The sequence below is a fragment of the Scardinius erythrophthalmus genome (assembly GCF_964197995.2).
Source record: "Scardinius erythrophthalmus genome assembly, chromosome: 6".
NCBI classification, from domain to species: Eukaryota; Metazoa; Chordata; class Actinopteri; order Cypriniformes; family Leuciscidae; genus Scardinius; species Scardinius erythrophthalmus.
In genome coordinates this window covers 19,771,525-19,793,374 of record NC_138226.1, presented here as the reverse complement: position 1 = coordinate 19,793,374, position 21,850 = coordinate 19,771,525, and the positions used below count along the sequence as shown (strand labels likewise).

Sequence of the window (21,850 nt, the reverse complement as noted above, 5' to 3'; positions counted from 1 at the left end):
GTGCAAAGAAAGAGAATGGGAACCTGGTATTTCTTTGTTCTTTCTACACGTGTCTAATAGACATGAACAAGTTCTTTGAAAAACATCTATGACCTTTGAAACATCTTCAATGTCTCGTCTTCATGCTCTATGTTGACTATGGTTTCAATAATAAACATACATTTGCATAAAGCATCTATAATTATCCATGCCCATGTTGATTAGAGTATTACAAACTTGAAAAGTATTAATTTAAGGTACATTTAGAACAAATCAAAAGATGTGCGATTAAATGCGATTAATCGCGAGTTAACTCATGGCAATCATGCGATTAATCGCGATTAAAAATTTTAATCGATTGACAGCCCTAATTATTATCTCTTTCAAAATAAAAAAATAGAAACATTGTCTAGCCACAAGCAATTACCTGTGCGTAGGATTTGTCAACAGAACCTATTAAAGTACACGTCAGGCTAAACTAAATCGAATCCAATTACATAGTTTCCATTTCTGTTATTTAGAAAACCACTGACTCAAAGAAAGTTCATACATTTCTGTACCTTGTGTATAGAGTGCAGCATGCCAATCTCCAGCTCCAGGAGCCATTTTTCCACCTGCCCACGAGCTTTAGATGTAGAGATGATATCCAGCAGCTCCACCACCTCTCCTTCGCTGCTCCTCATATGAGTGATGTCCAAAATGTCAGTGAACACCACGCTAGCAATACCTTCAAAACACTTCTTCAGGTGAGGCTGCACCCTGAAACATAAAAGGTGGCGGTGAACTGATGCCCCTTTCCAACGCAAATCTGATATTTCATTTGAGGTGACAAGCAAAATCAACTGCACCGTAATTATGTTTCAGCAACACCGAGATGTTTAAAAAATCTCTCTTTCAGAGAAAAAGCAATACTCGAATGTGTAACCCTGTGAGACAATAGCATGGACAACTTTTATGTCGTACCACCTGGAGTCAGTGACTCTATTCACTTTTATCTTCATTTATTATCACTTCGACCCTCTGGTTGTTTGTGACCCACACCTCCGCAAAACAGCTGCTGCAATTTGAATTTTTTTTCTTCTGTAAAGCTAGAATGTCAGTTGAAACTAGACTCAAATGTATAAGAAATGGGGGAAACACAAAGGATGAGGGAGAATGACACAGGGAGAGCAAGAGAAAGAGAGCAAGAGAAGAGCAGAAAACAAGGCAAACTAAGGCTAACATTCCTAGTTTTGTGAAACCAAAAGAACAATTTGAACTTGCATTTGAGGCATCATCATTCATCATTAAACAAATACCTGGGGTGAAATATATTTGGTTATACGTTAAGGACCTGCACAGGGGAGCCACAGCAGAGAAAGTAGGCCAGTGTCCCAGGGAGAAGAAAAAGCACTATAATTAAATTCCCTTAGTAAATACTGGATTTTAAGGGGTTCAAATTTGGTTTTCCAAGGCAGAGGTGAAGCTAAATTGCTTTTCATTTGTCCTTCCCTGTTCCTTTTGAGGCCTCACATGCTAAATGTTCATGTAGGCAAGAGTGGCTAGGTAGGCGGTGTAACATTATTTGGATATGCCCTGAGAGACATGCCAAAGTAGGCTATGTGAGAACATAAGACATATTCATAAATATCACAGGCTTGAGAATTAAGCTCTGCAGAGTGAATGTTGTGTTTCTCATTTCATGTTACAGTAAATTACATCTAGCCTACATTCTTGCTTATACCAAACACTCTTCGTAGCAGTTCATAGCAATTCATACTACTAGTGATTTCTTTCACAGCTATATGATGAAAAAAGACCATGTTTAAACTGCATTTCAGAGCATGAGTTGTAACAATACAGTTTCGATCCCTTTTATTCTTCATGAAAATTCAGAAAAAGAAAGCATAGCAGCAATTGACCAAAACTTGCATCATATGTTTTTTTTTTTTTTATATATAATTGAGAATGAACTGACAGATTTACCATAGTTCTTTCCGACATGCAGTCATCCAGCCTGCCCTTATTATAAAGCAATCTATCAACACATCGGATTCCAAATAGCAAGAATATTGAAAACAGAAGCCTTCAAAGTCAGATCCCCTTAACTGATGACAAACAATATTCCTCAAGCCTATAAATCATATTGTTTCCAGAAATATCTTCTTTAAGCCTATTTTCCTTTGAGGATGTGGAGAAAGTGTAAATTACTGTAACTCACTACACTAAAAGGGCAAACCCACAGAAAGTCTGACACTTCATATAGCTCCAGGAACAGCTGTAACTGAACCAGTGGATATGATTTAACTGTGGATCCAACAGAATGATCAACAGTGGTCACCAATGTGGGCTTTTCAACGGTCGGAATGCCTACACTGACGAGCCAAAACATAACCAGTAACAGGTGAAGCGAATATCGTTCATCATCTCCTAACAAGGCAACATAAGGTCTGGGTAGATTAGATGGTAAGCAAACAATCAGTTCAAACAATCAGTTCTTGAAATCAACGTGTTGGATGCAGGAATAAAGATATTAGCGAGGGCCAAATTGTTATGGCAAGGCGACTGGGTCACAGTATATTTAAAACGGCAAGGTTTGTGGGTTGCTACCGGCAGAGACAATTTATATGAGACATGCCACTTCCTCAATCCTCAATACAACTATATAAGGAAAACCCGTAACGGCAAAGATGGCGGCTGTATGCACATGTCCCGCCCCTCCCGCTGGAAAGCCAATCATCTGCTTTTAACAGTCAGCAGCTGACCACTAAGGAGCGAATGTAGAGTGACGTGACATAACTGCCATATTCAACCTGTGCTTTCGCGCTGTGGCTGGCGCTGAGCCAAAGACGGACGCGCTCAGCGCTTGTCATCTCTATCACAACTGTTCAGTGTTTTAACCACATAATGTTTATTTTAGGTTTCAGACATTTAAATACATGTAATTGTTTAAGTGCTGGCACAACACCGGCATTCTGGATAGAGACGTAAATTAAGTTGGTGTCGTGAACGTGAACCCTTGCGCATGCGTAGTAAAAGTATAACCTGTGGGGAAAAAGGCGTTTTAAACCTTATTTTGGGGCAAAGTCATCAAACTTTTTCAGCGATTTTTATCATATTTTACTGCTGTTTCTATACATGCAGTTTTTATGTCCCGGTGACCAGTGCAAAGTGCAGTTCTGACTCTCTGCCCATTCATTTAGATAGGAGCCTGGTCTTGTTAGTCCGAAATAGCTGCCCGGAGGCGTTGCCAAGATGGCGGCCGAGTGGCACGACTTGCCTAAAAGGACTTTGCTACCGGTCAGCGGTGGTGAGAATTTACCAACAGTGGTCCGAGGAGGGACAAACCACAAACCGGCAACAGGGTGTTGGGCGCCCAATGCTCATCGATGCACTAGGGCGGGCAACGAAGGCCCGAGCCATCTGGTCCCACCTGGTCCGAGCCAACAGAAGGTCTACTGTGGCACAATACACAGTGCATCACACTTTGCTGCGTAGCTGCAGACCAATCAGAGTGCCTATGATGACCTGTCCACTGTCGGAAGCATCTACAACAGGCACGCGAGCATCTAGATTGGAGCAGTGGAAGAAGGTCGCCTGGTCTGATGAGTCCCGTTTTCTTTTATATCACATGGACGACCATTTACATGCATTGTTTACCTGGGAATTGATGGCACCAGGATGCACAGTGGGACAAGGACAAGCCGGTGGAGGGAGTGTGCTGCTGGGAAACCCTGGGTCCGGCCATGTGGACGCAAATATGACACGTGCCACCTACCTAAACATCACTGCAGACCAGGTACTCCCCTTCAATGGTGTTCTTTAGTGGAATTGGCCTCTTTTAGCAGTATAATGAACCCTGCCACACTGCACACATTGTTCAGGAATGATTTGAGGAACATGATGAAGAGTTCAAGCAAGGTGTTGCCCTGGCCTCCAAATATCCAAGATCTCAATCCAAATGAGCATCTGTTGGATATGCTGGAACAACAAGTTCGATCCACGGTCTATACCTTTGTTGGTTGGCACTGTTTTGGCAGGTGATCATAATGTTTTGGCTCATCAGTGTATATTGATATTTAGAAAGCATGGTCAGCAATGAGAGTTATAATGCCAATATATACACTTTCATTTAAAAGTTTGGGGTCAGTAAGATTTTTTTTTTATAATTTTTTTAAGCAAAAGACTTATACAGTATTTCAAATAAATGCTGTTCTTTTGAACAGAATCCTGAAAAAAATTATCACTATTTCAACAAAATATTACTGTTTTCAACAATGATAACAATAAATGTTTCTTGAGCACCAAATCAGCATTTTAAAATGATTTCTGAAAGTGACACTGAACACCTGGAGTAATGGGTGTTGAAAATTGCCTCTGCCAGGAATAAATTTCATTTTAAAATATAATAAAACAGAAAACATTTTAATTGAAATTGTAATAATTGCCTAATATTCGCAATATTACTGTTTTACTGTATTTTTGATTTAAAAAAATGCAGCCTTGGTGAGCATAAAATATATCTTTCAAAAACATTTAAAAAATATTACCAATCCCAAACCTTTGAACATTAGTGTGTATATAACAATTCAGAGATAGTAAATGACATGTCCCAATATTGCTAAAATTAAAAGAAAAAGAAATGTTGTGGCAAGCAAGACGGTGGCGTGATTGATGATAAGCGCCACCTGCGTGCTGCACCGGTCCCGTATCTCTCACGGAGGAGCTTTGGAAGCATAAAAGGAGGAGTGATGCCAGTGAAGGATGAGAGAGGACCAGGCCTGGAATTTTACGTTATGTTTTGTTTATGTGTGCGGCAGTCGTCCGTGAGGGGCTGCCGCCTTTACTTTTGTTTTGTGTTTGTTTATTTTTGGATTATTCAAGTATGTTCGCCATTTCCCGCCTCCTTCTTCCCATAACAACTAGCCTTCGTTACAAATTTACACAACATTCACTTAAAATTCACAACAAAAAAAAACTCATTACCCACTGACAAAGCCATCAGTAAAATTGGGAAATATACAGGTATTGCTAAATGATCTATCTGACCGTCACTGTACTTAATACTTTCAAAAGTTCCTCTTTACCTGGTTGGATCTTTAGTCTCAGAGAGGATCTCTAGCAGCTCATCATTGGACAGGAAGAAAAAGCGGGGGAAATAGAGTCTCTTCTTCTCCAGGTATTCATTTAGACCCTTCAGAATGAGTTCTAGCAACTCATTACTGCTTTTCATCTTGTCTAGCATCTTTTCAATGGCCACCACTGCCAGGACATGCTTGTCCTAAGAGAGAAACACATGTGATGCAAACAATGAATATCACAAAGGGAAACATTTAGACAGTTTGCAAGACATTTAGCCATGTCTTATAAAATTCAAATAAATGATGGGATAACTAGATTTTTACATCGTCTTCAGAAAATATGAGTGTTGCTTATAAAACATATTGCTGTGATGCTAGGTTGTATGTGATTTGCAAGTCATTGTTATGCAGTTATTAGGTGTTCTCAGTAGTTGCTAGGGTGTTCTGGTTGGTTTGCTTACAGCCCCAAGCTAAAAGAGACCACCAAAAAGTCTCTCTACAATATTCTGGTCCTTAGATATGGCTTGAGTTCTTCCTTCAATGCACTGTAAATCTATGGGATTCAACCATTTTCAACATCTCTCCTACACAAGCCCCATGGTATTATTCATGTCAGCCAGTGCGAGCTACTAGCTGAAGTTTAATACTTAGGAGTTTGTTCAAATCCCATACCCCATGTATGAGAAAAAGCTTCTATAGCATGAACCACTAATAATTTAGTAGATCAGTAAAGTGCATATTTGACCATAGCCAGTCATATTAGACCGATGTCTAAGGAAGCCTCTGGACTGTGTTAGCTGTTTTTAAGTTAAGCTGCACTTCAGTAGAGAAACTCAACAAGAATGAAAATCATGGGTAATGAAACACCATCACACTCCTTTTAATTCTTTGCCCCCAAAGTTCAGACAAATCCAGTGATGAAAAGATGATATTCATAGCCATATTTCCCTGCTCTCACAAAAGAGTTCATTTATGAAAGGTGTCTCCCACTAGGAAAGCTCATCCCATCTTTTGCTGTCTGATTTTCAAACGCTCCTCCAAAGGTTGTATGAAGGCCACGTCCTTCATTAAAGAGAGGAAACAATTGGATACCCCACCCCTCCTTTTCCACCTCTCACAGATGCTGCTCACCTGTAAAGAGATAATAATTGCTTTTTCCCCTTTTCGGATTGCTATTGATTTTCTATTACCTACGGTGACTAGACTTCACGTTCACAAAGAGATTGAAGTTTAACGATCACTTTTGGATGACAAAAAAAGCCTGAGTTTTCTGACAGGGACTGAGAGGAAGTAATGAAGGGTTGTTAATAACCAAAGCCTACACAAAATAACCCTTTTAAAACATGAAAACACCATTGCATGACTCTAATGGTGAAAGAGAGAGGGGATGTTTTATGCCAATTACTCTTTTAATTATGCTCCCTCTCCGTCACACTGAATTACTCAGAGTAAGAGGGTGAGTGCTGCCGGAATGCGCCTGAATAAAGAGATGCTGAAAATCATCCGCTTCCTTTCACAGGGTGCAGAAACATGCAGGTGGGCTGTTCAACAAATCCAGATATTCATAGTTACTGATCGTGTTTCCTTCATGAATGCAATACCTTTCATTTACAGTAGCAGTATGCCTCAGGTTCGAGAACAGCTTCACATGTCTCTACTTGTGTTTTAAGCTAAATAAAAACTGGGCACAGATCTGCATCTACTGCGCTGATGTTTCTCCCAAACACCCCACTGATATTGTAAGCATGTCTTTCTTTATGTACTGCTGTTCATGAAACCAGCATTCCTGTAAAGCAGCAACAGGCAAGAGCACCTGCCTTCCAGCTGAAATAATGTATGTTTGCTTTTCCGAGAAGAGCCATTTATGGCTTCTAGCCTAATGTGGAAATCATGGAGTGGTGTAGGAATTATTCAAAAGGAAAACATCCTTAAAGAAGCCCAGAATTTTGAATTCAATTACAGAATGTTTATCTCTGTTTCTGTCAAATGGGGAAAGTTAGAAACACATTAGAAAAAAGTAAATAAAATCTGGAGGCGACGAACAGCTCTGTGGGTACCATAGATGAAGAGAGACACCTAGTGGACATTCTGGTATTGCAGTCCATAGAATCATCTGATTATGGTTTAGGCACAAAGCTGTTTTTTCAAAAACTTGCTTTCACAGAATTGCTTTAGATTCATGTATAAAGAAATTCTACATGACAAAGCTTATATATGACTATAGTGAGTTTCTATTTCAGAGTGTCTGTCACCTATCAGCAAAAGGTCTGTTTTGAAAGTGTTTTTTAACTCCCTTAAAAGTTTTTTTTGAACCTATGGACGTTTTCTCAAACCTTGTGGAGGGAAGCAGCGTGAATCGTGCTGCACGACGACCTTGTTTTCTGTACACTCCCAGATTTGAGTCCCTCCAGACAAAATCCATAATTCCTATTTGATGGTACAGCCAGGCGACTTTTTTCCATTTAGAGGAGGACAACAGATATTGATGTCTCTCATAGCACTGAGACTGAGATGAGTGACTATGTTTGGGAGTGTGTCTGAAAGCTCTCTCATTTGTCATGAACACACAACAGTTTTACACAAAAGATATGTCAGAAAGTTCTCCAAAGAGTTATTCTCAACTCTAGATTTAAACAAACCCAAATTCATGTTTATATTTCTGACTCACCAAGCTGACTTGTTTCATTGAGTCCCTCCAGGTTTTGTCCACAGCAGTAAAGCGACGTCCCTCCTCAGGCATCTGGGCCATGATGTCTGGGGAACTGAAGATCGGCTCAAGGTAGAGCCATGTGCCCTGAACCTTCAGCCACTCATCCATAATTTCCTGCAGCAAAAGCAGCTTACCCTCCCATTCCCTGAGATACATGCAAACAGACACATTCATATTCAATGTATATATGCTAGACGAATATCTAAAACCTAGCGCCTTTCCACCATCAGGCTGAAGGGTTATCATTGCTGAACCATGTCGTTCTGTACAAATCTGTCCTCACTGTAATTTAGTCCATACAGGTTTTAATGGAAATGATAATGTCAACATTACTTAGATTGCTTAGAATGTTTCGGCCCGATGGTGGGGAAAAATAGCTTGTTTCACATGCAAATTTAGAGGAAGTAAGGCAGGGCGTAATTAAAAAGTTGCGCCCCCGTAAAATTTTCCTGATAGGCTAAATAATTTTCTGATGAGGTCGATCACAGTAGATATGGCTGAAAATAGGATGTAAACTTTTTATACCTACATTTTATACCCAATTTTAGCAATACTCTATGCAGAAAATTCATCTGTAAAATTAAACTAATTAGATGATATGCAGGACTTCACTTACATTATTGTTTGTCATAAAATGAATGAATGAATGAATGAATGAATTAATGAATGAATGAACGAATGAAAATAATCAAATATGACAGCCGCAATTCCATATACATGTATAAGTATGGCATGTTTGTAGAATAAACACTTATGAGGCACTATTGTTCATACTGACTAAGGGTACGCTTATAAGACAACGATGTGCTAAAAACGGAAAAAAAATTTCTTTATACAGATGACAACGTTATCAAAACGATCACTGTTCACACGGATCCGCGAAAACGACTAATAACGCTAAATTATTTATGCCAGACAAGTAGTTGGCGATGTCACACTGTAAATAAAGACTACGCGCCCGCGCACATATGCATTCTTTAACTACAGTGCACTCGAGCCGAACACAAATTACATAATATATCATTTTTTTGTCTGATTTTCATTCTAAGGATGTTAATCTTTATAATACAATATTATTGCTCTGTCTTCTGGGCAAATTTAATCTTCACAAAAACAGAAACATTCACTGTAATCCCAATTTTAGAATGCCCTCCTCTGATATAAAGTAATTTTTTTCTTTCTTTAAGAAAATGTCAAAACCTTTAAACACAAAAGCTTTAAAAACATATAATCGCTGAGTCTGCTGTAAGGAACCTTTAATTTTCCATGATGACAAAATGTTATATTGTGTTGATTTGTGTAATTCTTATAACCACTTGTGATGATGTCCGTATGCCCTTATTTCTTACTGTTAACACCACAGACATAGTTTAATCACCATGGGAAAATCTCAGAATAAAACTGGCAGTTGTGAAAAATATGATACACTGGTGTTTTGCCAGATGAGAAGTTTATCTATGTATCATCTTTTTACTCTTTTAATTAATTTTATAACTGTATCCTATATCTCTTTTAATTTCTTTTTTTTTTTTATTGGTTTTATTTTGTGATTATTTTAAAGTGCCCATATTATGCTATTTTAAAGTTTCCTAATGTTGTTTTGGATTCTCCTACAACAGGTTTACATGCATCAAAGGTCAAAAACCTGTATACATTTGCACATTACCACATTTTCAACGATTCTCAAACGACTCGTCAAATCAATCTCTCTAAATCCCGCCTTTCCGCGAGCTACTCTGCTCTGTTTGGCCAGACAGCTCAGTCTGTTGTGATTGGTTTACCGCGTACGCGTCGAAAACAAAAACGCCCATTGCCATAACAACGTCAGCTGTCCAGAGGCTTCATACACCATAAACTAAAGACAGTAACGAACAATGACGTTGATTTTACCATATCAGTGTGAGCGCGAGTCCGATGATGAAACACTGGAAGAACTAGTTATTCAACCCGAACCTCCATCGCAAGGACGAATCGAGCAGGACATTTCTCAGTGATACACTACTCAGTTTGAGGTACATTATGAGATGTTGCAACTGTAATTCCTCACTATCAGCATTAACAAGTGCATGTCCATCAACAAACCGATTATTTTACTTGTACTAATTTATTTACCGAGTATTTTTGTAATATATTGCGGTGAACACGTGGAAACTGTCAATAACAGCACATATATGCAATGTATACATTAGCCGAGCTCTTGCGTGAATGACTGATGTGAATGACTGATGTAACATAAACGTTGGTAAAACAAATCTTGCTCCATGCTTAATCTTTCCTCAAAGTAGTGAGAATGACACAGTTTATTACAGTAATATAGACACAGTTATAGGTAATAGTGGCCCACAAACTGATTAGCAGAAGTATTTCAGTAAGACAGTAATAATGTGAGTTAACCAGTTAGCAGGAGACCTACACAATATAAAACTCTAAAAACTAAGTATTTTGAACACCTTCTTTCAAGAGCAAGCGGTTTGCGAATCCGAGCATGTAAGTCTCACCGCAACGGCACCCGGTTTGTGCATCTTAAATTAGTTGCTTACATGAGCCTATAGCAGACATAATTTTAATAAAAATAAAGGTCCATGTTTTATAAAATGTCCACAAAACTTAATGAAATGTTTAGTGAAATTAGAAAATATTTAAGAGATCGTTAATAATTTAGTTGTATAGCCTACATACATGTTTTTATATCCACATATTTTGTTCTAATGTCACAAGTAATAATCTCAGGGTTTACTGGATTTTACACAATTCTTTTTATAGTGTGGTATTGGTGGTGATGTACTAAAATAAACATTGTAAGGTGTGGACCTTTCTTTTTCTCACCGTTGATTCCTGATGGTTAAGAGAACAATTACTTGAGTCGCCCCCGGTCATTTCACAGAATGCTGTAAGCGCAAGCGCATCGAGTATAAACACCTCGTCCGTTTGGGGAGGTGCGCGCGCAGTCTGCGGAGACTCGCGCTGCGGAGCCAGGCGAAAGTATAAACAAGGCTTAAGGAGACAGCGGCACAGCCACGCTTTCCACGCGTTTTATATGCGATATGTGAACGGGCGATGATAAGATCTACGGGCGATGCGCACGCATTTTAATTAAATATATCGAGCACTAGGCTATATCAAACATTTTTTTTATATTGTTACCGACAATGGTGTACCGTTGATAAATACCGATACCATTTTATCACCCAGCCCTATAAAAAGTCTTCCGCTTTTAGTTGAAAATGGTGTTGTGTAAACAGCCCCTAAAATGTGACATTGGAGACGTTTAAAACTATTCCCAATTCTCACCGTATCTCGGCCTCAAACGGCTTGATGAATGGTGAGCCCCTCATGGTCTGGGTCTTGACAATATGATCATCCAGCAGCATTTGAATCTCATCCAACGAGGACAGAATGGAGGTTCCCGTTTCACGATAGGGCAAGAGGGTGAACTCCATCCCTGCCCATTCACTGGCCATGCGCTCCATGGCCTTTTCAAGGCCGTGTTCCTTGCTGGCCCCTTCGCTGATGGTTTCAAAGGCAGGGAGGTGAGCCTCCAGATGCAGGGGAAGAAACTGGGCCACACAGGAATCCTCCTCTGAGGGCTTGAGGGGGAAGCCAACAACTGTAGACATGGCCTCCCAGTGGCGCTCACGGAGACCAGGGTTGCAAAGCACCTGCCGAAACAAATCATCCCTATAATTAATGAGCACGCCGGCACAAAATCTGCACTCAGAATTCCCCAGAAAGTGTAGCAGATTTCAGCCCCTTGCATGCTCATTTATTAAATATTTTTGCTAATTTATAATGTGTTGAGCTACCAAGAGTGAGGTACTCTAGGTTCTATTTAACACATTTTGCCCTTTTTAAATCATACCACAAATTTCCCCTACACTGTAAAAAAGGTGACTCAAATGAAAAGAATCATATCTCTGTACCTGTATTAGAGGAATGTGTTCCTTAAAAGTTTCCACTTCCGCTTTCAGAGAGGTAGCGATATGAAGAGCTTTGGGTGAGCCCTGGAAGCTTTTCTCAAGCTTGTACAAGGAGCGGATGTAGTTACCCACATCACCTTCCACTTTGTCCGGGTTGACGGCTGCAAGCGGGCCAGTCACCCACTGATGGTGCTGGCTCTGAAACTCAGCCGCCATCTCATACAGCTGCAGATAAGGGAGCAGACAGTCTTGAACCGTTTTGCGTTGTGGGTACTGAGAGACAGGCCAGCCAAATGCCTCCTCCTCCTGGTTGAAGACTCTGATCTGATGGATAAAAGAGTGTGATTGTGCAGGTGCAATGATAAGAGCAGCCATTCTCACAGGCACTCTAAAACTCTAACAAATCCAATTGACAAATGTACTAAACATCTATTTTGTCTGCACTTGTGTGTGAATAGGCTTTGGCTCAAGCATATCAGAATGACAAGAACATCAGGTTTTCTTTCCATCTCTGAATGATTTTTTAATCAGTAAATCAAAAACCAGTATTCAGTTAATGAGTTTACATAATAGTTTATCTGCAAGTCTTCTTATTAAATAAAAAATGTATCTGCCTAAGTGAGCTGTGAGGGTTTTTTATGTGCATTTTGGAAATATTATTTACAAATATGGAAACAAATTTAATTTTGTTTCAATCCAGCATTTTTATGCAATATCACAAGAACATGAGTATGAAAAACCATCTAAACGAAGCAGTAAAACAACCATAATTTTTTACCTTTTCCATAACCAAGTCCAGTTTGGAATTGAGGGTCTGGGCTTTTTTCAAATACTTGCTGAGCTCAGAGAGGTCACCAAAGGTCATAAACTCCTCCACTTGCTGTTCATAGCTTTTGAGATCCTCCAAAACCCTCTCACACCTCAACTATGATTGAAAAACACAGATTATTACATGCATTAGCGTAGCAGTGTCAGAGTGAACATAAAAGTGCAGTTTTTCTACATATTTGAATTAAGTGTTTTTGGTGATTTTATAAATTTGTATCTTGTAAGTTTGGGGGGTTTTTTAGAGCTCTTGTGTTTTTGGTGATTCTACATACAAAATAAAAGCTTGATTCTTATGCTTGGAGGTCTCTTATTATTTTCCCTAATTGTTGATTGTTGTTCTTATTTATCTACTATACAGTTTAATGTACAAAGTGTTGAATAATGTGAAGGTCTGTTGTGTGTCTAAAGATCTGTTGCCATGTTGACATTGTCTATATGACAATATATGCACATTGCACAAGCATGTTTGGTTTGACCAATTGTTTTTAGAGTTGCCTATGCTGATTGGCCAGCGTGTGGCATCTCTAGTACCTTGAGGCCGTCCTGGAACTGGCTGGTGTTCTCTTTAATAATCTGGCGGTGCTCATCAAAGATGGAAGGCATTTGTGCATGACGCTGGAAGGCCATGCTGTTCAGCTGAATGTCTGTGACCAAGAATGTGACATAATCCATCAAGAAACACAACCTACTTTTGGACTCCTGGAGCTTAATTTCCAACTGAGGCATCTCCTCTGCCTCAATCTTCATCACATATTCCTACAGCATAAATGACAAACAGGAAATGACATACTGAAAGGTCTTTGTTTTTTGTCAACAGTAATTTAACAAATATGGTTCAAAGATAGAGCTGGTCAGTATTACCTTAAGTTCCATGAGTTCCTGTGTGTTTGATGGATTTCTGAGGGCTTTGTTTGATATTGTATCATATTCCTCGCACAACCTAGAGATCAATGACACAGATTACTAACAGGCTACTGAAAAAAAATTTCAGAAATTCGTCAGTGTCTTACTTGTTATTGAATTCCTGATGACCCTGCAACATATGAGTGACCAGTTTCTCCAAGAGACCCTCCGCTCGCTTTACGAGGGCATGGACCAAATCATGGGAGTGCACTTCAAACATGCCCAAACGCACCACCTAAACATATGAAATGAAAATTCTCAGTCAATCGTAATTCTATGGGCAAAAGCTAGTAGAATGTGAACAGGTACACTCAATGTGACTAAAGATCAACCTTCAGGGTGCTGTATTGGATTTCATCAGCCAATTGCTGGTAGCGGGTCACCTCCATCATCAGCTCCTGGAAGGAGTGCTGCTCCTGCAGGAACTGGGTAACATCATCCTCAGCTTGCTGGGACACCAGCGGAGCATACTTATCATAGAGACGGATATTCTTCAAAGGTTCAGCGCATTCTGCATGAACTACCCGTCTGACCTTCTCCTGCTGGGCCTTCAGGATCTCTGGCAGGATGATGGGCTTCAGAGTAGGGTGTGTTTCTGGGCCAGGCTAGAATTAGCAGAGTATTAAATGTGTAAATACATGAAATATTAATGACAATATTCAGAGTAAAGACTGCTTTTTAAAGGAATGACATTTGTGTTTGGTTATAGTAGCTGATAATATTTACTAGAGGGAATCTTTGTAGGAGGTGTGTTAACATTCTCTCTCTCTCTCTCTCTCTCTCTCTCTCTCTCTCTCTCTCTCTCTCTCTCTCTCTCTCTCTCTCTCTCTCTCTCTCTCTCTCTCTCTCTCTCTCTCTCTCTCTCTCTCTCTCTCTCTCTCTCTCTCTCTCTCTCTCTCTCTCTCTCTCTCTCTCTCTCTCTCTCTCTCTCTCTCTCTCTCTCTCTCTCTCTCTCTCTCTCTCTCTCTCTCTCTCTCTCTCTCTCTCTCTCTCTCTCTCTCTCTCTCTCTCTCTCTCTCTCTCTCTCTCTCTCTCTCTCTCTCTCTCTCTCTCTCTCTCTCTCTCTCTCTCTCTCTCTCTCTCTCTCTCTCTCTCTCTCTCTCTCTCTCTCTCTCTCTCTCTCTCTCTCTCTCTGAAGACCAACTACAATATATACAGTTTTTGTGCCAACAACATTCAGAGTTTGCTAGAAATGTGCATGCTAACTAAGTTAATGGAGTTCTGTTTCAGAAAGAAAAATCTTTGTGACGACGTTAAAAAAAATGGTCTGTTTTCACAGGGGAGGAAATTTTTAATTCTAAAATATAGGCTAGTTTTTTCAACTAATAAACTCTTTTATCTTAAAAGATCAAAGAAAATTGGATTCCTCATGATATGATCCCTTTAATATTTCAGCTATCAAACCACACAGCACAAGCAAGATGTAAAATAAAATAAAATAAACATATGTTTACCCATTCTTGGTACAGCTTCATCTCCACTCGGGGGATCAAAGTTAAAGATTTCAGCATCATGTCATAGATGTTTAGCAGGATGACTTCAAAGTCTTTGAAATCAGGTTCAAATTTGATAGTATTTTTGTCCAGCACCAGCCTTAGGACAAACCCTGGATGCTCATATGCTCGCACTGAATGCTTCAAAGCGGGGGAAAACATGTTACTTTATAGGCCATGGGATTGTTAGTCAAAAAGATAAAACATAAAAGATGCACTGAAGCAAAACAGCGATATAATACAGCGATATAATAATTCACTTTTCTCAAAAGGGTTCAGAGTTTCAGATGCAGTGGTACAGGAGATCTTACAGGGTCCTGGGTGATGAGGCGCGTGTAGTCCTGAATGGACTCCAGTGCCAGGCTTTGGAGCTGGGTGGTCATGAGCGTAGCCGCACAGTTGTAGAAAGACTGCAGTTGAGCAACACTATTGTTGCTAGGGATCCATTTGCGCTTTTTACCAAGATAGAAGATTTGCTGCACTTCTGGTATCCACCTTTTTGATAAAAAAAAAGAAAGAAAAAAAAGAAACAAGAAACAATCATATTTGCATTGTTTTTGCAGGGTACAGTCTGTGATTGTCAAGTTATTGTCCTCTTCCATAAAAATTCAACAGATAATTTGATTAATGTGGTCAATTATTAATTGCAATTACTTACTTTTTGAGAAGAATCCCTATGGCACATTCAATGTCTTTTTTGACTAACTGCTGAAAGGTGGACAACTCCACAGACTCCTGCTTATCGTGGAAGACCTCCACATCAATAAGGCGCAACTTCCTGCAGAAGTGAACAAGACAATGTGGACATTATGGAAAAGGAGGGGAGAACAGAGGCAAGCACAATGATGGAATGGAGAATAACAGCTATGTGACATCAACCATGGACCCTCTTTTGTGATTTAAAGTTTTGAATGTGCACTTGCAGAGCACTTCAAATCTTAAAAATATATTAAAAAAAACTCTACAGATAATATGATATTAATGAATTAAAGGGCAATTAAGTGTACTTAAATAGAGTACACTTTCATAACTATGTTAGAAACTACACAGTTAAATTGTGCTTTGTAATAATGCCAAATTTAAAAAAAAAAGTTGTACTTTAAAGTACATTTTAAATCAATAAAAATTCAAACGGACAAGGCGTTTATACTCGACGCGCTCGCCGTTGTACTATTTTGTGAAACGACAGGGGGCAACTCAAGTAATTGTCCTCTTAACCATCAGGAATCAACGGTGAGAAGAAGAAAGGTCCACACCTGACAATGTTTATTTTAGTACATCACCACCAATACCACACTAGGGCAGGGGTAAACGATTATTAATTTTAACGATTAGTCGGGCGATTATTTTATCGATTAGTCGACTAATCTAACGACTAATTTGAATTAATTATCCTGTCTGTTATTCGCATATCTCTGTGGAACCGTTACTCCGATGGATTTCAAACTCGACAGCTGTCTTGGCACGAGTAAGTGCAGTGCCAAGTTTGACGTTGTTTGGATGAGAAATGCAAAATATATTGTTAAATATATCAGTAAAAGAAGCACTTAGAAGGTTGTGGTTCAAAAAATAAACATTCTGACATAAACACACTACAATGTTTGCTTCTGAATAATATAGTATAAACGTGATAAATCCATTTTGATTAATTTGAGTAAAAAATGTGTTTTCTTTACCAAGAAAGTGGCAAGATGAAATCCACTATTTTCTGTTTCAAACTTTCACATAGCATCTTTAGGTTATAATAACAAATAATTCAAATCCAGATTTTGATTTTCAAAGATTTATTATAAAAACAGATTTTCCCAAAAATGCAATAAATTCATGACACGTTTTTTTTAATGCAATTAATCCATTGAATCTATATAAAAGTTATTTTTCATATTGAAACTGTTGAAAATACACAGCAAAGTAAATTGATCCACATATGACAGCCTCTGAACTCGGTCAATACTAATCTTATATTTAGCACGTAACGTTACTGGACTAAACATAGGCTACATTCAATCAGCCATCGCTAAGAAATACCTTCTGAACTTTTTTGACGGCGATCAGTTGGAAAATGGCTTGGTCCTGCTCGGTTTTCGTTGACTTTGAGTACAAGAATTGAAAGTTTTTTAAAAGATCCCCTGGGGTTAACGTGTCAGCGTGACAGAAGTTTGATGCTGTCGTGTGAGAACGAGCAACAGTCAGCATTTCTCTTCCTCCCGCGTGCCTCATCTTCTTAATCTCCTCACGTAAATTATTAGATTTCAATGGCTTACGTTTCTTCCCTACGGCAGAATCCACCACAGGTTCATCAATGCCGTCAAATGTATTAATTTTTTTGTTTGTTTGTTGATCAAAAAGTGCAAAGTAGATAAGGAAAACTAGGATGCCGGCCGGGTGTATTCAAAGCGCCGCCGTTACTGTTTACAGTGCGTGGAATGGTGCGCTGTGATTGGTTGAGCGGATTTATCACATTCTGCAGAGAAAGGAGACTGGCGTTTGTCGCGGTTTGGAAAGAAAGGGAGAAAACATGACAGAATAACACGGCGGGCGGTGTGTGTGTGGCGAGCTGTACCTCCGGGAATGGTGAAAAAAAAAAAAAGAAGCGTCAACGCAAAAAATATGACGTCGACGTATTTTTGACGTCGACGCGTCGACATAGTCGACGCACCGCTACAGCACTATACCACACTACAAAAAGAATTGTGTAAAATCCAGTAATCAATACATTTTAAATCAATTTAAGAGCAATAAAGAGTTCAAAAAAATTACCATCAGTTCAGACTTATATTCTAGCACTTCTAGAATATTCTTTTTACGTATATTATTTCTGTAACTCTTTTAAAAAAAACTTCATGCTAAAGTGTACTTCTTTTTCACAAGGGGCTTTATTACTACAATGCAAGTTCAGCAGATTCAGCGTTCTGACATTTTCATGTCTTGTAGTATCTTCAAGGTCATTTGTCACTTACTTGTAAGACACTTGCCACAGATCCAGTACTGCGAGCATAGAGGGATTGATTGAGTGAAGCTGGGTTCTCATTCTTTTCTGGGCCTGAAGAAATGTTTTTTTCCATGGCTTTGGAATAATTTCCATTCTACAACAACAACAACAACAACAAAAAACTATTTAATAGGTATTTAGTACACAATGACTGACAGAATATTGACACAGACGCTGATATTATAGGTGATTTTACATATGTTTTTTTTCTCCACAGTGAAGTACTCTTCTATTTTCCATCACTATCTGAATTTAATAATATTAACATAATTCAAAATGCTTTCCATCATTTTGGTAGAAGTGAAAGGGAATAAACTAAATTTTTAAAGTACTCATGCCACAGAAGTTGTTATATCAACATCACATTATCGTGTATAGTATTTGTTTTCTGCTAAATTCAAATTCAACCTATCTGATTTGTATCTATCAAATCAGATAGGTTGAATTTGAATTTAGCAGAAAATGCCTATTATTTTTGTCTTGTAAACTGTACCACTAAAAGGAATTTAGCAGGACTCACTCCTGTCTGTATGGGGGGAGATCTATGGCCTTGAGCTCTTGATTCTCTCTGGGGTCCCGCAGCACAAAATCCACTACAATAGAGGAATAGACAGAATAAAGGACCACAACACACACAATACTTGGCCATAGCAAACTCTGTCATAGAATGGAGACAGTATGAATGCTGTTAAAATAAATATGGGGTAAAAGGGGTAAAGAATTATAAAAAAAAAAAACTCAAAATATATGATGTAACTTTGTGTCTACATTGCAAATAGCAAGATCTGCCAAACAGAAGACCGTACCAATGGCTTTTTTGACGCTGAACAGATAGTCCTCTCTTATCTCATCCGAGACAGCCTCAATGGTTCCGCTTAAACTTTTCAGTTGCTCTGGGACTAAAGCAAGAACATTCTCAAGCCAGGAATCCTCCATAGCTGCCACATCCTCTGTGCCTATCCCATTGCGGATGTAATAGTAGTACCTCTGAAAGACATAAGACCAGACACAATGTTTGTGACAAAACAGCAGGAGCATATACTATATTTTTAATTAAGCAGAAATTATCTAGAAACTGAACCTAAATGAATCTGCAGATAAAAGGCAAAATGCCTTACCAAAATGTCCTTCTCTGCAGCAGTAGGTGATCCTGAAGTGGATGGGGAGCTGTCTTCTGTGATGGGTGTAGTAGTGGCATCTTCACATTGCCTAAAATCATATTGTTCTTTTAGTGAATATATGTGACGGGTACAATTTGTCATCAAGAACTCATTTTTATGGATATTAAACCCACATAATAACGCTGACAAGAGTACTGCGAAACTGCTCACGATCCCTCTTGGGCTGGTAACTGCCACGATGCCTGTGAGATACTTTTGAAATCCCTCCAGATTTAGTCTGTACATGCTGCGGACCTTGATGACGAGTCTGACTCCATTGTACCCCTGCTCCTTGCACGTCTCCTAAAGGGTATTTTGAAGTATGTTCACATCGATAATATAGTCTGGGTTGCAAATCAAAGTATATTGTATTTCTTACTGGAGAGCAAAGAGCCAAGGGGGTCTTCCTGAGGTGGTCCCTGAAGTCTAAAGCTTGGGCTAGCTTCATGCCACCGAGGTTTTGACCGAACCTGAAAGTCACAAGCCATCAATACTGTTGTTGAATGAGAAGACAGTATCTTGATTAAAATAGATGTGGTGGATCAGTGCCAGGCTTTACCTTCTGTATCTGTGGTAAAAGACTGACAGTTTTCTCTGGTTTCATCGGGGGTTTCCTTTTTTCAAATGACCCCTGAAAGATGTTCAATGTTAGTATTATTATTTAGGCCTATTATTATAATTCGGAAATTGTGCCGTTAGCAACACTCTGAGAGTCTTCTTAAGATACGTCATTTAAGAGAACGTAAACAAACTCTATAGCCTGAAATCAAACTACAAGTTTTACTCACCGGCATCTCTGTGTTCTGCACTTTGGTTTGCGTATTTACACTTAATAAAGTGGTCGTTTTCACTTTTTAATATGAAGCAGCTTTGGCAACGCCGTATCTTGCAGATGTCGACACATCAGTGAGAGAAGTGTTTGGTAAATTTACGTAAAAACGTCACCTGGCCAACGGTCTGCAGGCTACGCAATAGCTTAAACACAATAATTTTTTTGGAAATATAAAAGTTATTGTTAAGTTTAGTCTAAAAACAAGTTATTTTAAGTTAGTACCAGAGTTTTTGTTTGGTGAGAGTGTTCGCTTTTGAAAGTGTCTGGCGTTGCTAGTCCAGTAACTAAGGAAGCGCGAGGACCAGAGGAATGGCCTTCGATTGGTTTACATTTGACAGTGCCTGCCCCCAGCACGCGCACTGAGCAATTGTGTGTTTTCTATAGTGTTTTCTCTGCGTCCCGTTATCATTTTATAGCCGGTTAATTGTTGGTGAAGAACTAGAAATACAGTTTCTCCTTAGAAGAAAAAACAAAAACAAAACAAAAAACGGAGAATCACTCAGTTGATACATTTTAGACCCACACACACACATATATTATGTCCCCGGGAATCGGGACAACAGCTTAGATTTCGGGACGTCTGGTCACTGGCACCCTAATATATACACACACACACACACACACACACACACACACACACACACACACACACACACACACACACACACACACACACACAAAACACATATATACAATGTTACACCAGCTGCTAAACAAACAGCTTGTGTCATAAGAATGAAGAGCGCCATGCCCTTCTTTAGTCGGACATATTTTAACTCTAACTGACACAGGGATGTCCTGGTTTTTCTTCATTTAGTCCTCCCTCAATTGCAAATGCCCAGTCACTCAATCAAAAAAAAAAAAAAAATCATGAAGGACAAGGAGTACAGAAACCCTCCAGAGGATGGAGAGAGTGATAAATGAAAGAAACTATTGACAAGCATGAAATGTTGGAAATGAAGGGATATGCATGATGGTGACAAAAGGAAATAGAGACGCAGAGTTTCATTAACCCCTCACTGCGGCTGAGTGCCATCAATCAGAGTCAACATTACATTGCTCTGACATCAGACCCCTGCTGCTCTTTCATCAGTACATGATGAGCATCTCTCCAGAGGAAACCCATCTCTCTGAGACCATCACACACTGCATGAGACTGGTTATGTGTGCGTTAAAAAAGGCTGTGCTCCTTAGCTGGTGCCATTGGAATTGGAGTATTTCTCAAAAATCCTGCAGCATGCAAGACGGGGCCCAGTGCGATGTAAAGGAAGCGAGTCCCCCCTCGGTCGGCCCGTTAGTGAGCACTTTCCGGGGCCCGTTGACCGGGGGGCCCCCTAAAGCGCAGGGGCCAGTACCAATTGCACTGCCCTAATGACAGCCCTGCCTGTAATGAGAAACTTTAAAAGCCTGCTGGTGAAGTATTGCAATATACTTAAAAAAAATTATAATAAAATGGGACAACACCACTTCGTCCCCTTTTGTGATAGCCTACTTTAATCTGGGGTGGTTTGCTACTGAATACTTTATTTGCATGCTTTGTTTAAAGGTCCCATGACATGCTACTTTTTGTAGGCTTTAATATAAGCCTTAGTGGTCCCTAGTACTGTATCTGAAATCTCTTTTCAAAAATTCAGCCTCGGTGCAGAATTATAGCCACTATAAGCCAGTCCCAGAATGAGCTTCCTTCCAACAGGCCGTTTCGGTGTCTGTAGCTTTAAATACTAATGAGGAGGAGAAAGGCAGCGCAAGGTGGAGGGTGGGTGTGGCCTTGACCATCTCGCGCAACGGTACCGAGGCGTGCATGTTTACGTTGGATATAGCAATGGCACGAAGACACGCAGTCGTTCAAGCATTTCAGTTTGACCCAGAATCTGATCCGGATGGAGAAGCAACAACTCAGCGGTTCCAGCAGGACATTTCCGAATGGTTAGTTTAAAATATTATGTCTGGATACGGTACTTTATTCGGATGGTTTA

General features: G+C 39.5%; 1 protein-coding gene across 1 annotated transcript in view; it reads right to left on the bottom strand.

Annotated features, from left to right (window-relative positions):
• Positions 1-19,836, bottom strand: part of dnah7 (dynein, axonemal, heavy chain 7) — a gene marked incomplete at its 5' end in the record, with an annotated part of 86,083 nt that extends 66,247 nt beyond the window's left edge. The window contains 21 exons of the mRNA XM_081367356.1: positions 540-738; positions 5,046-5,239; positions 7,708-7,894; positions 11,041-11,408; positions 11,670-11,990; positions 12,445-12,591; positions 13,026-13,250; positions 13,356-13,434; positions 13,505-13,632; positions 13,730-14,002; positions 14,852-15,031; positions 15,202-15,385; positions 15,549-15,668; positions 17,851-17,976; positions 18,403-18,475; positions 18,689-18,869; positions 19,001-19,091; positions 19,177-19,342; positions 19,422-19,512; positions 19,602-19,673; positions 19,831-19,836. Coding sequence (XP_081223482.1) covers positions 540-738; positions 5,046-5,239; positions 7,708-7,894; positions 11,041-11,408; positions 11,670-11,990; positions 12,445-12,591; positions 13,026-13,250; positions 13,356-13,434; positions 13,505-13,632; positions 13,730-14,002; positions 14,852-15,031; positions 15,202-15,385; positions 15,549-15,668; positions 17,851-17,976; positions 18,403-18,475; positions 18,689-18,869; positions 19,001-19,091; positions 19,177-19,342; positions 19,422-19,512; positions 19,602-19,673; positions 19,831-19,836 — 3,411 coding nt within the window. The remainder of the gene's footprint in view (positions 1-539; positions 739-5,045; positions 5,240-7,707; positions 7,895-11,040; positions 11,409-11,669; positions 11,991-12,444; positions 12,592-13,025; positions 13,251-13,355; positions 13,435-13,504; positions 13,633-13,729; positions 14,003-14,851; positions 15,032-15,201; positions 15,386-15,548; positions 15,669-17,850; positions 17,977-18,402; positions 18,476-18,688; positions 18,870-19,000; positions 19,092-19,176; positions 19,343-19,421; positions 19,513-19,601; positions 19,674-19,830) is intronic.
• Between the last annotated feature and the right edge of the window lie 2,014 nt (positions 19,837-21,850).